The sequence below is a fragment of the Gavialis gangeticus genome, unplaced genomic scaffold (genome assembly GCF_001723915.1).
Source record: "Gavialis gangeticus isolate Ggan-Ray unplaced genomic scaffold, GavGan_comp1, whole genome shotgun sequence".
Classification (NCBI taxonomy): Eukaryota; Metazoa; Chordata; order Crocodylia; family Gavialidae; genus Gavialis; species Gavialis gangeticus.
The window spans coordinates 67,764,751-67,781,609 of NW_017728992.1; the positions used below are offsets into that span (position 1 = coordinate 67,764,751).

General features: G+C 39.5%; 1 protein-coding gene across 2 annotated transcripts in view; it reads right to left on the reverse strand.

The window, feature by feature from the left end:
• Positions 1-1,101: 1,101 nt before the first annotated feature.
• Positions 1,102-16,859, reverse strand: part of CTDP1 (CTD phosphatase subunit 1) — a 209,738-nt gene continuing 193,980 nt past the window's right edge. The window contains exon 13 of one of the 2 annotated variants that reach the window (XM_019524040.1): positions 1,102-2,137. In XM_019524040.1, coding sequence (XP_019379585.1) covers positions 1,996-2,137 — 142 coding nt within the window. In that variant the 3' untranslated portion in view covers positions 1,102-1,995. The remainder of the gene's footprint in view (positions 2,138-16,859) is intronic. The other variant, XM_019524046.1, reaches the window with a different exon arrangement.

A 16,859-nucleotide genomic window follows, 5' to 3' on the forward strand; every position in this document is an offset into this window, starting at 1 on the left:
GGGTTTTTTTTTTTTTTTTTTTTTTTTTTAATAAAAGCCTTGTGCCTTATTTCAAATTGATCTCTTCCAGTGCCACTACCATATACTATTTACAGTTCCTTCAGTGAATTTCCCTTTGCTATCAAACAGCAAAACCTGTGGTCAGTCCTGTATTGCAGCAAACACAATACAGCAACCCTTTGAGCAATGTCAGTAATGCTCAATTTCTAAATAAAGGAAACTGAACAGGCAATCTGTTCTGGAGCTGATGCTAAAAAAATACTACGTGGATAACAACTGGTACAACTCCCATCACAAGGTACAAAATTTTCAGTTCAGTACATACTCTTTAAGAGGTTAAACAACTAAACCTGACACAGCTGCTAAAAGTTCATCTTTGACATGGTAGCAGGCAGTTTTTGTCTGGGTTACTAGGCTGATGAATTATCAATGTATTCAGTCTGAAATCCAGCAACAATTAGATACCTGAAAGCAAACAGTAGAATCCAAATATTATTTCATTTTAACACAGTTCTCATCATTTGGCTGCAGTGCCTTGCATATGCCTATTCAACATAAGATTTTGCATTGCAAAAAATGTATTTTTTTCCTATTCCAAAAAATCAGAAAAAAACATAACTAAAATCATTTCCTCTTTTCTTAGATGCTATTTTAATGCACCTGGCTTCTGCAAATAAATTTGAATGTATGTATTCTACTATGCATTATATTATCTGCAGCTTGGATACAACTTATCTTCTATATTCCTCATGAATCTTAGCAAAAATAACATTGCATTTTAAAATAATATCGCATTTTTTAAAGAAGAGAATAATATAAAATGCTCATTTTTAGATTTGACCCAAGTCAGCTCTTTTGGCCAAGTTGTTTTGTAATTGCTCTGTATTTGCCTGCTTCACTAATATTACAAGGTGAGGCACATTGTAAGACAGGATATTTGAAACCTTCAAAAAAAGTCTTAAGTTTTGCTGCTGTTTCTGATTGTATGTATAATTATTTTATAGAGAGCAGGGCAAAGCTTAGGAAGTGAGTTGTTTTGTGTTTGATAGAAACAGCTGAATTACTCTAATCTATTTTTGTAACCCATGAAAATGAAAACGATTTACAAAATGAATTTTTATTAAATGAAAGAAAATCTGTTTTGTGGGTCAAATATGAAATAGAATATACAAAAACTTTACATCAGATATCTTTTCAAAGAAATTAAACGCTAGCTAGAATGAAGTAGCACTCATTCCTTCCAAAAACAACACAGATGGGTGAATAAGCTTCTTATGGCAGTACAGGATCACACAGTATGCTGTGCTAAAATTCCAGGTTACAGAGGCAAAGTTAATCTAAACGGTCTCCCTAAAGAACCCAACTAGTTCACAAAGTAACTTAAAAACATGACATTAGATCATTATGTATTCTCTTAGAAGAAAGTAACAGGTAGGTCAAGGTCAAGTGCAGAGTTCACAATGCTTGCATATCACATTCTCTCTTCCTATACAAATATAAATTGTTCTTTATTTTAAAAATCCATTGTATTTGATAGTATTTAATTGTGGAAAAAAAAGGATGACCACATAATTAGGTCCCCACTGTATTATCTAATCAATTCCATCTCCTTTTACCTCCTTTCTTTTGAAGCCTGTTACTCCTAAACCACACATTTCAGTATTTAAAAAAAAGTTGTTGTATGTTTAAATCATAAACCTTTGTATTATCATCCAGTATATGAAGGTTTTGCAGAGCTCATGTCTTTGGCATAGCACACCAAGTCCCCTTTAATACTTTTCCTTTTTAAAAAAGTATATTTTCCTTTAGTAAAACACCTTAAAAACATCTATATTCTGATTCTGTAAAATAACATGTCAACTCTTGGGTTGCTTAGCAAAATATACACACACGTATTTTGGAAAAACATTGAGTACTGACATAAGGGGCTCATCTGAAGTCTGATCTGTTAGGAAGAGTAAAACATAATGACAAATCCCCACTGTTAGATGACTGTCACATGAAGTCATTCAATTCAGCTTCAAGTGCTGCTGCCATTTCATCTGCCTCTGAACTGCTTCCTTCCTCATCTTCATTGCTGGACTCTTTACTAGATTCACTAGCAGCATCATCTTCATCCAGCTTGCGCTTGTGACCCCTGTAAGTGAGGACAGAGACAGCATACATAAACAATATGATCTGCTTGTCCAGTAGCACAGGTAGTTATTTTCCAAAAAGGGAAAGAATGCAGCTTAAGGTTTTTGAAGCTTTATCAGATCTGGAAAAAGATGCCAAACACTTGCTTCCCAACAGAGCTAGCATAAACATATCTAATCTTGTAATCACCATTATACAGTGCAAGCTGTGGCTTTGGAAATCTGTGCTACTGAATGTATTATTCCCACTTTTCTGAAAAGAAAACAAAAACAAGTGTGAAGGGCTGCCTGCAAATTTTCTGGTAGCTTCTTTTTCTCTTTAGCTTGAAATAAATCCATCATCTGAAAGCTCCTAATAACATAGTATAAAAGCAACTTTTCAGAGCAAGTTCTGTCTTAATATTAGTTTTTGCAACATCTAAATATCTCCTTTTTATAGCAATTACATTTGAACTGATGAGGAAAATTAAAATCAGCAATATATTAATAAGGAAGCAAAAATAAGTAGAATGGAATTATGTTAGTTTGTTCCTCACTAGGAAACAGAGCAGCAGGTATAAATAAAATGGCAACAAACAAGAATGACATTTGAACTGGCAAAAGATTGGGGAGATAATAAACCAATGAGCAACAGTGATAACCCTAGAAGTTTTGCCATACTTGACAGTACTTCTGTACCCTTCCAATATAAACTGTATTTAGATATAGAGCCAGATGGGATGGACCGATTTACCTCTCCTTTCAAATTTTTAAAGCAGGATTACATACCTGCTTTTGTGGTTTCACATCTGATCTACAAGTGAAAACAAGCATGTTTTTCCTGTTTCTACTCAGGTACCATGTAAAGAAAGGCTACAGAAATCTTGCAGAGAAAGATTTCTGCCATTTAATAACCAACTCTTTTTTAACTGTCTTTATGTTTCACTGATTAAGCTAAGCTTTCTTAGGACAATTTTGCTGTCTGCTAGTTGCTCCTGGTCTCTCTCTTCTTGTTTCAAAGCCCTGGAGACTTTTTAGCAATTTTCCAAATCATGTATGTTCATCCACAGAAACCAGTCTACAGCAGCAGAAAGGGCTTCTGCTTTAGTTAAGCAGAAAAGGGGAGGGCAAGTCAGTTGAAAATTAGGCTGTCCCTGCTCCATGTAGCCATAACTCTGGCAAAAACCTTTTTCTTCCCCTTCATTCTGCCTGTCAAAACAAGGTGTGTATTTTATTATAGGGTATGTTATATGCAAGAAACTACAGGATGACTGCTTAAAGACAGCAAATACTTTAAAAGAGAAAAAACAGCCACAGTCTAGAAAAATAACTAATGACTGATAGACTATTTATAAATCCTCAGTTACTAAATAAAAAGAAAACATCCTTAAACAGACATGGTGAAGGTCTATTAATATGACATTTCAAGCATTCCTTCGGGAATAGTAGTAAAGATGCAAAAAGAAAAACCACTACAATTTTTAATTTTCCTTGTTTGTGGGAGGAACTGTGCTTTTCAGAGGGTGAAGGTACACAGCTGGGATGGCAAGACATATACTAGCTCTAAAATGCTATGGTTGATATTGGGTATATATCTCAGATGAAAAATTCTGACAGTCTTTACTAAATAACTTTGATCCAAAATCTTGCAAATTTCCTTCTTTAACAGAGTCACTGGAAGGTAGGCATGTCCAAACTCTCCAAACTACTATCCCTCTGTCCAAAGGGTGAACACGTACACTGCCGCAGTGGGATTTTCCTTTCCCTACCTTTGTGTACAAGTACCCCTCTCTTGTGGGAAAGAGATCTAATCTGAGACCCCTGCATGAAAATAAATGTTGCCAATTTTTTGTTTAGAGGTTGATAATCAGATCTACCCGTTTGCTGTTGGACTTTCTAGCAAGGCATTATGCTGACAGAGAGGACTCACTGCCAGCTGACTAACTTATAAACTGCATGCTTCCCAGCAGGCTGACTTGTTTCTTCCTATTATGTGCTGAGGTCACTGTCTGTTTGGATTAGTACTGCTGGTCTGCACACCAAATTTCTGAGCCTCTCTAGAGAATTTTCAGGAAGGTGAAGTGCATCATCCATTCCTAAAAGAATCATACTCATGGGTATGAAAGCTCTCCAGGGTTTTACTGGCATGTGTATGCAATATTTGAAATGGTGAACAGTCCCAGGTAGTGCTGGATTGATGCTGTAGCAGGGACAGTCCAGGAAACACGCAAGAGGCAAGGATTTGTGGGGGGTGATATCTTTTATTAGGCCAACTATATAGTTTGGAGAGATCATAGGTATATCCTTCCTATAAGCCTGCTTAAAGAAAAATCTGCTTTGCCATTTCTTGTGGAAGGGTACCTTGTACCCAAAAGCTTGTCTAAGCTTATCTTTCTTAGCTACGCAGCCGGTCCAAAAAAAGGTATCACCCAAAAATATCCTTGTTTCTCAGATAGTACTAGGATGTTTAATATTTTACTTTCCAGAAAAAAGGTAAAAGGGCATTGGAAAATAATTTTAACTGTACATTTCAAAAACATACTAATACCAGCAAAGGTTCAACTGAGCTTATCAGGTTTGTGTGGTTAAAAACACACCAATTTCTGCAGCCAGCGGCACACAATGGAACAATGTAGCTTGCATCATACTTGGCTGCCTTTGAGTTCTAAACCCAAAAGACCAGCTGGGTTCTAGGTGGGTGGACTGGGGTGGCCTTTGGTGAAAGTCCAGAAAGGCCTCACTACCATCTCTGAATCCACAGCAAGACAATTCATTGATCTGCCACCATACCCTGATAACAGAGACTATGGTCCAATCTTTTTGTGCATGTAGGCCTAACAGAGATCCAGATCAATTAAACCACTCATGTGTATTTCAAATTAACTACTCATTCGTATTTATGAGGGGGGTTTTATACTACAGCTACTCTTACTGCAGCTTTCCCTTGGGCAGAAGCCTTAAGTCCTGTAAAGACCAGATATTTTGATTTGATGGGGCTTTTATCTAAGGGTAGTTTGGTGACCTTTGAAGCATGCTGTTTTGTTTTTTTTCCTGATGAAACTAAAAGCCCTCCACTAGCAGTACTGCTGTGGCCACAACACCTGTTACCTGACTAAGAAGTGAAAAATCTGCTTTCCATTGCTGGTAGTGAAACAGGGAGTCATGCTGAAGAGCTCAGGTACTTGCTGGGGTCTTTGGGGTCTAAACTGCAAATACAATGAAATGGAACAAGGCAACAAAGCTCTGCAAGGTACTGGCCTGAACGTTTTGCTCTTGTAAGTAACCTCAGGTGTGGGTGGGAGGGAAAGGGAGATTCAATATACTAAACACAGCCTAACATTAAATTGAAAGGGATTTCTCAAACATATAGTATATAGAGATCATTAATACATTAGCCCCAACCCAAATGAGGAAGCGCTTTGGCTAAAAATGCCCATTAGAAATCTTTGAACATTTCCATTAAAAACTGCAAACCTGGGCAATTAGTTTTACTTGCCCACTTCATGCCAATTTCAGCCTTCGAAGGCAGAGCTGTCCATTCCCTATTAGAAATACCCATTAGTTGGCAAAATTACCTCTGGTTGGCAAAATAGTTTCATAGTTTCATAGATTTAGGGTCGGAAGGGACCTAGTAGATCTTCTAGCCCGACCCCCCGCCAGGGCGGGAGAACAACAAAACCCCAAAACAAAAACGGGACTCAAATGAGTCCAGCCAGGTAGGCATCCAGCCTCTTCTTAAAGACCCCCAGGGTAGGGGCCAGCACCACTTCCCTTGGAAGTTGGTTCCAGCTCCTAGCCGCCCTAACTGTGAAGTAGTTTTTGCGGATATCCAATCTATACCTCCTCTCCATCAACTTGTGCCCATTACTCCTTGTTATGCCAGCGGGCGCTAGGGGAAACAGCGTCTCCCCCAAACCCTTCTGGTCCCCCCTAGTGAGTTTATAGACGGTCACCAGGTCCCAACAGACGGTCACCAGGTCCCTGTGACCGTCTATTAGCACTCATACAGAAAGGTAACAGTATTGTATACGTCACCAGGTCCCTGTGACCTATACAATCAGCACTCATAGAGAAAGGTAACAGTCACACCAATAATCTTTTTATTCTGAAACTGAAATATACCAGAAAAACGCCATAAAATATACAACTATAAAAAGTTGAGGAAAAAAAATGGGAACTAAAGAAATCTAAATAAAGAAAGCTATTACAAGGAAAAGATATGGAGGGCTAAGGCAGCACAGTAGTTAGCATTTAAATAAAAAGCCTGTGTACTTTCTTAGCAGTGCTTAAAATAATAGCGAGTACAGCAGTATTTACAATTATAAGTATAGGGAATGTCAGCTGAAAGTGGTAATAGCTTACCTTTTGGAAAAATAAAATAAGAAACATTTAAAAAGCAATCACTGTACACGTATCCTACCCTTGAGATTTGCAAATGCTGCAGTAAAGGAGCTAGCAAGACAAAAAAAGCTTTTAGAACCAGCACATGATGCCAGGGTTTGGAACACACCTGAACCAACAGTAGGGAACCTGGAGAAGAAGCATTTGTGGAGAATAGGCACCTCAATGCCAGTTACATTTTTCTGAAGGTAGGCAAGTATTCAACTGTCAAATGATCAACTGATCCAAAAAAAGTGGGGAAATGACCACACATGAGAATATTTTGGACTTCTAAATTTAAAGACAGCAATCATCTACTAAGTTTCAATGAGGATCTTAATCCCAATTCTAAAATAATGCACAGATGTATACCTAGGGATCTACTTAAATCATGTTTTTGTGATTTTCATGGAAACCACAAAAAATGGCATTGGTCACGATTTCCCAGGGAAATCAACCAAAAAACCAAACCTTAATAAAAATAAATGCTGGCTCCTCAGTGGGAGCCAGCAGTCCTTGATGCCACTGTGACCCAGCCTTGCAACCTGTCTGGAAGGGAGAGGCACGAAGGGCAGCCAGCAATCAAGATGGTGGTTTTCCCCTTGTCCTTCCTCCCTCGGGGGCCTCTCTAACAATTAGCCCGGAAGGGCGGGGTCACTGCAAAATGACTGCAAAATTGGCTCTCTGGGCTATAACCAAACCTGAAAATTGCTTTCTATTGCCACCAGTTAGGTAGGTCCCTATGTATAACCCTCATAATAGACAGATCCGTAATACTCTATAATTAATTAGAGAACACTGTTCTATGCTACAAATGATTTTTCATTCAACTTTAAGGGACACTGCTGACATACTTCTTCCTCCCTCTCAGCTGCACTGAATTGTTTTGCTGGAAATCTGAAAGATTAAATGCTATATATTCTGCCTATACTTATTCTGATGAAAAGCACAGAATGACAGCTCCACTAACCAAAATTTGAAAACCTCCTCACTCACTGGTGGGGAGAAGGGGAAGACAACCACAGCCTACTATCAGTATACAACATGATTATATTGCAGGCCCAGTTCACTAATACTGTGGCTGGATCATGGTGAGGGCTGCCATTTTCATGGCCAGATCATGGTGTCGCCACCCCCGCCCCCGCTATGCTGCCTGATTGACTGAGGGGTGCAGGTTTAGAGCCAGGTTTAATTGCAGCAGCAGAGGCCTTACTCCCAAGGCCTCTAATCACTGCTGAAAAGACCATACCCCCACCTAGCAGTTCAGGGGAGGTGGGGGGAAAGGGGTTGCAAAATGGAAAGAGGGAGGAAAGGGCTTGGGGATGAGCAGGGAAGGAGCCGTTTGCTCCTCTGTGTGTGAAAACTGGGGTGCGGGGGGATTGAGGGTGCCTGGAGGCTGCCTTGGCAGGCTGCCCTGGCACCAGGTAAGGGAGAGGCTATTTGCTCCTCTAGGCAGGAAAACTGGGGTGCTGGGGGCAGGGAGAGGCCAGGCAGCCCCAACCCCCTGTGCCCCTAGTTTTCCCCATCTGGAAGAGCAAACAGCCCCTCCACTACCCATCCCCAAACTCTTTCCTTCCCTTGTTCCTTTTGCAACCCCCCTGGACTCCTCCCCTGGGCTGCTAGGCTTTTGCTGCTGGCTGGGGAATGCTGTGCACAACCTGCAGCAGCTATTTTTTTTTGCAATGAAATTTCACAATTTGGCCGCTTGGGGAACTCCTCAGCAAGCAGCCATACCACGGCATTTTGTTGCAAATCACATTTTTTGTGAAAAATAACTTAATTTTGTGATTTTCATGAAAAATGAGAAATCACTATTTAAGCCAGACCCTAGTCACAGGGTTCCATGGGTCAGACCCAGCCCATGGACTGTTTTTGACACCCCTGGTTTAAATGATGTATTACATTTGACTATCCACGTGTATTCAGTAATCACAATTTAAACTAGGCTCTATATCAGTCTTCTGCTACAACATAGGAAAACTTCCTTTTAAGAATGTGAGTGTTCTCATTAAGATACAAATACCTTTCAGAATTTGTACACTGTAAACTGCAGCTTCACATCTATTCAAAAACATTTAAATTAGCATCAGGAAATCAAACAAAGAGCTAGTTTGGGCAGAGGAAAGAGAGAGTGAACATCAGTAAATGAATGCTGCATTTTATACTTGCAAATTTAGAGGACAGAGATTACAACATTCAAATCATTTACCATCCCTTAGAGATAAGAAACATATTCCCAGGAGAGAACAATTTATTAGCATAACAAACAGTTTAGAAGTATATTTTCTTCATAATTTTGTGGTCACACCTTATTTCCAGTTTCTGCGCTATAATCTAATATGCTTTAAACCACCAATAGGGTTCCTGCTTAATTATGTTTTGACAAAAAGTATATCAGCATTATGTAGGTAACTTAATTTTACTGTTAATAAATAAAAAGCATATGCAAATATTTTCCTACATTGTAAGTTAATATGTAGTCCACAAGACTGGACTTCACTTGAACTCAAAAGACTGCCCCACACCACAAAAACTCACAGTTCATATTTTATTCATCTTCACCTTGAGTGCTTATCTTGTGTAACGATCACTCATAACTGTAGACCCAGTTTGAGGTTTCACACAATAACTTGCTTTCTTATGGTCCATCTTGCATCTAAGCATCTGAAGCTTTAATTCTTAAGTCAAGAAAGTAATTTGTGTTATCAACTCAAGAAAACAATTCTTTTTTCTGCACTAGAAATGAGAAAACTTCACAGGAACTTTGCAGATGTCCAAGACTTTAAAATGGATATTTAAAACAATTATCAGTAACTAAACTATATTAAAAGTAAAGCATCTGGAAGTAAACATGTCCTCTTAGTGTCTGGGAAAGTCTAACCTATGAAAAAGTAATATATTCATTTGAATTTTAAAAGGACAGAGAGAGAGAGAGAAACATGGTAAATTTGTCTCCTCTACTGTTTCTATCATACACCTTTAATGACCTATTCCAGTTTCCCTCAGGGCCCAGCAAGTTCCAAATGGTCAGTTAGCCTCACGGTTCTCTGATGATCGTATTTGTGCCTATGGTCACCGCTTCTCTACAGAGCCACACTGGGGCTCCATGCTGGAAAACGTACCCTTCCATGGTCAAACTGTCTGCCTTTCCAAATGAGATATGGCATCATGCTAAGCATGAAGCAGAGCAAGTCTCTTAGTATAGGCATAAGAAAGGCAGAAATAGACTTTATACCAGCAAGAAGGATACACTGGAACTGGTTTCCTTCTAGAAGCCAATCCTGCCCTTTTCTTTTAGCTACACATGGACATTCAGTTCTCCTCCTAAAAAACCTTCTGTAACTGGTAAAAATGGCTGATTCCAACAGTAAACAATTCAGGCCTAGCCAGGGTCCTAAACTGCTGATATTTGAGGGAGATACACATAATGACCAAGTCTCCCTCCTTGCAAAAGAGAATATGGGCATATCTCACTTGCATTAACCAACTAAATTTGCCATGAATAGGAACACGTACATCATTACCTCAGAGTAGTGGTTCTCAACCTTTGGTACCTTACATACCCCCTGCTGATCGACGCAGCAAAAGTGAAATAGCAAGTCCCACTGTGGCACTTCCAGTTTCACTGCTGCGAGCTGACTTCCACCTTTTCCTTGTGCACCATGGCTTGGAGCAGAGCAGCCTGCGTGGGGCAATGCTCCCCATCCCCCGGGGAGTGAAAGCCCCGGCACACCGGACGTGACGGGAGGGACGGTGGCTGGAACTTCTGGCCCAAGCAGGCAAAGATGCCTCCAATCCGCTGGGGGGGGGGGGCAAACTCAAAATGCAGCAACCACATACGCCCTGCCTGGGTTTCACGTACCCCCAGAGGTACATATACCACTGGTTGAGAAAAATGGCCTTAGAGTACCTGATGTGCTGTATGTTTATACCCTTAGCTTACCTCTTGGTAACTTGTTTGGGTACCCAAACCTTGAATTATGATTACTAGATACTTTTTGTTCTAAAGAAACAACCACTAGGATAAATATGAGTACACTGACTCTGCTGACAAGGGACCATAGATTATTAAGATAATTTAAAAACCAAGTATCCATTTGTCAAAGTTTATACAAGGAGATGGGATGCAGCCTGTAGATACTGGCTTTCAGTTCTGCACGGACCACATTTAGTATCTGCTTACTGCATTACACACTTGCTAAGAATGAAAAACAAGGGAACACAAAGCATATGTGAGAACGAGAAAGCGAGTGTGTGTAGGGGAGAAAGGGCAGGGGAGACAAGAGAGAGAGCGAGATGAGAGTGTGCGTTTGGAGGGAGATTATAGTGAGTTAAACAAATAAGGTTCAAGCAGATTTAAGTCCTTTAAAATGATTTAAAAGTATAAATTAAAAACAATCAAGAACATACTTAACAGTGGAACAAGAAACCCCAACCTCACCATTTTTATTATTGCTATATGGATTTAAAGAATCACTATCAGCATCAGAAGGCAATGGAAATAATGGGGAAAAATCAAGTACTTGTTAACAATAATAATACTATTATTGTAGTGCTTTTATTTATAGTTGCTGTTAGCAGAAAATAGATTAAGTTGGAAATACTTACTTGTTATACTTTCTATTGATTTAAAAGCAGATTCTGTCAAATCTGCTTTGCATCAAAATAACTCCTGACTGAGAAAGGCTCTATTATTATTAAGTGAAGTATCAGTTAAGTAAAGAAGGAGCAACAAGTACTTTCACCCACTCTTTTGAATACTTGCTTTAAAAAAAAATATCTTCAGCAAAATATTTATCTAACAGAATTATTCACAGAAGTTTCCCTTAAAAGTAAACTTCAGCTATTGACAGGAAAATGACGGTTTAATGAATAGTTAACTTCTAAATCTGCATAAACTGACCTGTTTTCCAGTAACTTCTAAAACTGCTTAGATATTATTTATATGTTGCTTTAATTTTTTATAAGGCTGCTGCTTGTGCAAATCACACAGAAGAAGTCGATAGATTAAATGGATTTAGCTTTCCATAGTAATCAGCATGCATCTTCTGCATCTGAAATCAAAATAGTTTTTGGCTCCATCTGACAGTTAAAATCCTTGACTGCTCCCTTGCCAACATACCCTTTACCATTCTCAAGCTTAACCTCTCCCCCTTTCAAACTGAGTACTAGGGCTGTGCAAAGCTTCAGGCGCCGATTCAATTCTCTCCAATTCAGCAGCCGAATCTCCGAATCCGAACTGAATCGGGAGACCAATAAAAAGGTCCAAATTGATTTGAAGCTCTCTGAATTGATTCGGAAAAGATTTGGAGAGATTTGGGCAGTCCTTGGTCGCCGCCACAGGGAGCTGGACCCAGACTCTGTGTTGGTAAGTAGAGAGAGGGGCCAGGAGGCTGGAGGAGCGGGGTGAAGGGACCCCTGCTAGGCCCCATCCCCTGCCAGCTCCCCCAGCCCCCCAAGGGCCCCCTGACCCATGCCTGCTCTCTCAGCCCTGTCAATGGCTGCCCCACCTGGCGCCAGTATCCCAGTTCTTTAAAAAAGCCCCACACTCACCAGCTGCTGCAGCAGCTGTCGGGGCCTCTGGGGTCTCATGGCAGAGACCCCCCAACGCAGCGTGGGGAAGCAGGGATTGCCTCCCTCCCCCACCTGGCAGGAACCCGTGAATGCAGGCCTTTTAAAAAAATTTTGTTTTTGTTTTTGTTTTTTTTTTTTTTAAAAGTGCCGGGATGCTCCAGCTATGCAGGGCAGACCGCTGGGGGGTGTGTGTGTGTGTGTGTGTGTGTGGCTGGGAGAGCGGGCGGGGATTGGGGCTTGTGGAATCACCGAATTGAATCAGTGTCCCCCGAATCAGCCAAATTGAAAGCGAATACTAGCTGCTTTGCACAGGCCTACTGAGCAGGACACTTGCTAGACTATCACTGAAAATTCAATGGAGAAATTCAATTACTGTCTTCCAGAAGCCAATCCCAGACTTTCACTCAGTTTATTCTCTTGTTTAAACCAGTAAAGTTATTTAGATTGTACTAATGTACGCATTAACATAAAAAAGTCATAGTCTTACTCTAAAATGAAAGCTGTGTATTCAGCCTAATTTTGCAGCTGTGGAAAGTAACTAGGAGCTGTGTAGTGGCTATGGATAACTTAATTCCGTTCAAGTAGGGAAATCCCAAGTAGGCCCAACATATCCAAAGCCTTTGTTGATTTCAAAGGCAGTTTAACAGAGTTCACCATAGAGATGGTTTAATAAGCTGTACCAGTCTGCACAATAAAAGTGCTTAACAGATCTGAAAAGGAGTTGGCAACTGATCTGCAACTGTCCTCCTCCAGGACACAGATGGACCATCAGGAAATGGAGAAAGAACTGCACAGCCACAAACCCTCCAAAAGAACGGCTGTCTGTGGCAGCTCCATAGGAATTACTGTAATTCCAGAACTGGAGCATCATGCAAGAGATCTTGAAAGTGCAGGATATTCACAGCCTTGTAGTTACATTTATTTTCATGAGCTTGCTACCCTCAATCAATTACAAAGGCTTGGATCATAGGGGTGCGATGAATCTATTCTGTTGTTTTACTCTACCAATCTGAAGATCAGTTTGACTAATGTACGGCTCTCTGGCACGTTAGTCAGGAGTTTCCAGATGGCTCATATTCACAGAGCAGAGTAAAAGATTTGCCCCTTAATGTCTCTGAACAGCAAGGGACTGATATTGGTGACTGATCCTTCTTCCCAATGCATCCACCCATCAGACACTTAAAACCCAGGTAACAGTAGTGCCACATTCCTCATACTACCCTAGTCACACTCCTGAACTCTAATTTGGAAGGAATGCTTCTGTCTCCAGGTTCTTTTAGTAAATCTGTCCACAAAAGAGTGAATAATGATAGTAAGCTTTGTGATGTGACACTAGTTCAGTAGGAAATTGAAAGAGATAACCAAAACTCATTTGGGTAGGCCAGACATCACAATATTGCCATTAAATCACTACTGAACTAGCATGGATTGCAGCTGATGAACTAAGATAATATTATCTCACATCTCATTACAAAATTCCCCATGGCAAGACACTTGGCTAACTGGGTTAAAGAGGGAGGATGAAATGGTTGTTGACTGTAAATGCTGTTAGTATTAACAATTTTCATAAGACAGGCAAGAAACTTAGACTTTCAAGTAGGTCTGCTAGAGTTCTCAGTTACATTTCCTTGACATGAGATGATTGGCAATGCCTTTCCTATATGCTTACTGAAATGTTTGGTGATTATCTATTCTAATACTAATGCAGACATGGTAACTTTCAATAAAGGAAAAAAGCCCACCTAATTTTTCACAGTTTTTGTCTTACAAGCTTAACCAGCAATTCCCGCAGGACTATAGAATGACATACAAAGAATACTTATTGCAGACTACCAGCATCCTAAAACTAATCCTAGAGTTAGATCTATGCTATTAAGTCTCTCTGTTTTGTATGTTTTAACATACTTTAGAAAAAGGCTAATTTGTTAGAAGCATTTTAATTCTAATTGACAGAGTGCATGTGTCTATTTTAAACAGCAAAATGATCAAATAATTTTTCTTGTAGTTGTGCTTAAATGAATTCATCCAGGATATCTGGCTTAAAACTCTGTAGGAACTGTAGACTGCTCTAACATTAAAAAAGTGTTTCTATTGAAAGGTTTATAACATATTATTTTAATAACAGCATTATGGGTTTTCTAATACAAATTCTAACATAACTAAATTGAACAAAACATGTTAAGTCAGCAAGTTAGTTTATTAATTCTGTTGTTCACAAAAAGCAGAAAATATATAAAAGTTCATAAATGAATGCACCATATAGCTGCAAGAATATTACATAATTTAATCCAAATTTTCCCCTTTGAAAATGTAAACTGTCAAGAAATCTGAATCAACAGAAGTGTTCCCATACTGTACAATAAACACAGTGGAAATGGTCATTCCTAAGTAATTAGATATCCACCTGTCTGAAAACTGAATACTACAAGGCTAAGGAAATGGACTTCACTGTCTTTCATTTTCTGACATAGAACAGCAATAAGTAAACCAAGCAGTATCATCAAGTAATTTACATCTCTAAACTGACTAGTTCCTATTATTTGCCCTTTATTTACTTTTTACAAAAATCCATGCTACTGACAATTAATATTTTACATATGTTTACATTTTTAAAGTTGAAAATGTTCCTTTAAAGGAAAATGCAAAAATAACAATTTTAGACCACAACACAATCGCTTAAAATAATATTTTGTAGGACATCAACAAAAAAAAAGAAATCCTTTTCTGTACCCAGAGCTCCACATTACTCATTTGATATTTTCAAAATAGAAATATCTGGGATGCACTTAGGCATTTAATCTTTTTTATCCTACTTTATATAAACACATACTAGGATCTATTCACCTTATCTGTACACACACCCATTCCTCCCAAGCTGTTCTATTTGAATGGATGTCCCTTGGCGGCACAAGCTAATGTTCAGACAAAAATGCATGGCAACCAATCTGCCAATTTTTCCTTTAAAGCCTACAACTGACATTCTCTGCCTTAACTCATTTCAGATGGTTTTACCCCATACCTTTAGCTTACGATTTTAGTGTAGGAATGTCAGTACTCAGATTTATTTGCACTGCATGAAACATTTTTCAGTTGTCAGAGACAATGACAAAGAATAACATTCCATGCTTATTTCTAATTGTATATGAGCTGGAGTTTCAAAAGCAACGTGTAGCTTTAAAAAATAACTTACAACAATTTTAAAATTATAAATGTGGTATGAGAAAGATATAATGAGCAAATTTAAATTTTGAAAGAATACTTGAAGACAGCAGAGTGGTGAAACAAAAAAGAACTACCTTTTCCCAGAGATCATATGGAAAGAGGTAAATGGAGCCTAAAGGCACAGACAGAAGTGACAGATTTTGCCCGTGAAAGTGCTCTACAGCCCTGACCGAACACAAGTGCACAGCTGCAGAGTGCTTGAAAAGGGCCTGATCCTGCTACAATCTGAATCCTTATTGCATGAGGGTTCAGATGGAGATGCTCAAAAATGAAGCACCTTCATTAATGTCTGCCTGCATGCACTGGGAGCTGGGCTGATGCAACTGAGCTCTGCTCCTGGTGCTGCCTTAAGAATAACAGGGAGGGAAGAGAGTGGAGGGAGTTCAGTCTGAATTTTTTTCAGCCAAAGCTGGAGGGTGGGGCAGATGTCCCCCCCGGACTTGCAGCCACTCCGAACTGTAGCCCCAAAACCCCAAGTCCCAGGACCCAACAGCAAATGTCTGTTGGGTCTGGGGGATTACTGTAACTCATAGCACTTTGCAGGAAGCGTTATGAGTTACAGCGGGGAGCTGCACTTCTGTCTGTGCCTTAATGATCCCACTAAAACTGCATTGCAAGTATTGTGTCGGTTAGAAAGTTTCTCTAAGAAAGAATAAAAGAGTATAGTATACATCAGTGATTCTCAACATTTTCAGACTTAAGACACCCCTTAAAATGCTAGCTCTTAGCTTTCACTCATTTTTTGACTACAGGAAAATAATAGGGCAACTCTTGGTTTGCACAGAATTCAGGAAGACCACAACAAGATTTCTGACACTAAGGATTTCTATTTTAAATGTCAGCGTTTATTTTATGAATCATGTGTAGGTGTTCCCTGTGAGGCACCCATGGCACCTTGGTTGAGAATCACTGGTCTACAGTGTTAAGGTCCAGAGCTGCAAAGCACTGTAGGACTAAAATCTAAATATTAGTCTCTCAGAGGTTTTTGCTCCTATTGGCTAGGTGCTGAGAACATTGAAAGAGAAAATTAATTAGGTATGGCAATAGCTGGATAAGTAATTCAGCTTGAAATACATTTGAAGAACTGACGTGGGGTCCACTAGAACTAGCTACATAACTTTTTGTGGATTTCATAAAAAGCTGCATAATGGGGAAGAGATTCTGTACATTTGGAAATGGAAAATACTTTGTAGGTTGGTAGTGCTTTTCAGCTTGATGTCTAATCTCTTCCCTTTTGCCTCTCCCTTTATAGATGTAACTTCCAAGAAGAATGGTAGTCTGCTATAAAAAAAATTATTACAGGTTTCCAAATTCCATCCAGATATACATTCACTGCTGTGGACAAACATCCTTGGTTTCCAATATTCATGTACCACTTCTATAACTTAAAAGTCTTTTTGAAGGTTTACATCCAGACAAGCCCAAAGGGAGGTAATCCCAACATGGATCAAAGGGAGCAGGAGGGCGCAAAAGCCCCCATGGCTCACCAAAAGCATCCGGGAACGTCTCCTAGCTAAAAGGGAGGTGTAAACCCGATGGAAGGGAGGGGCCATCACCAGGGAGGATTAT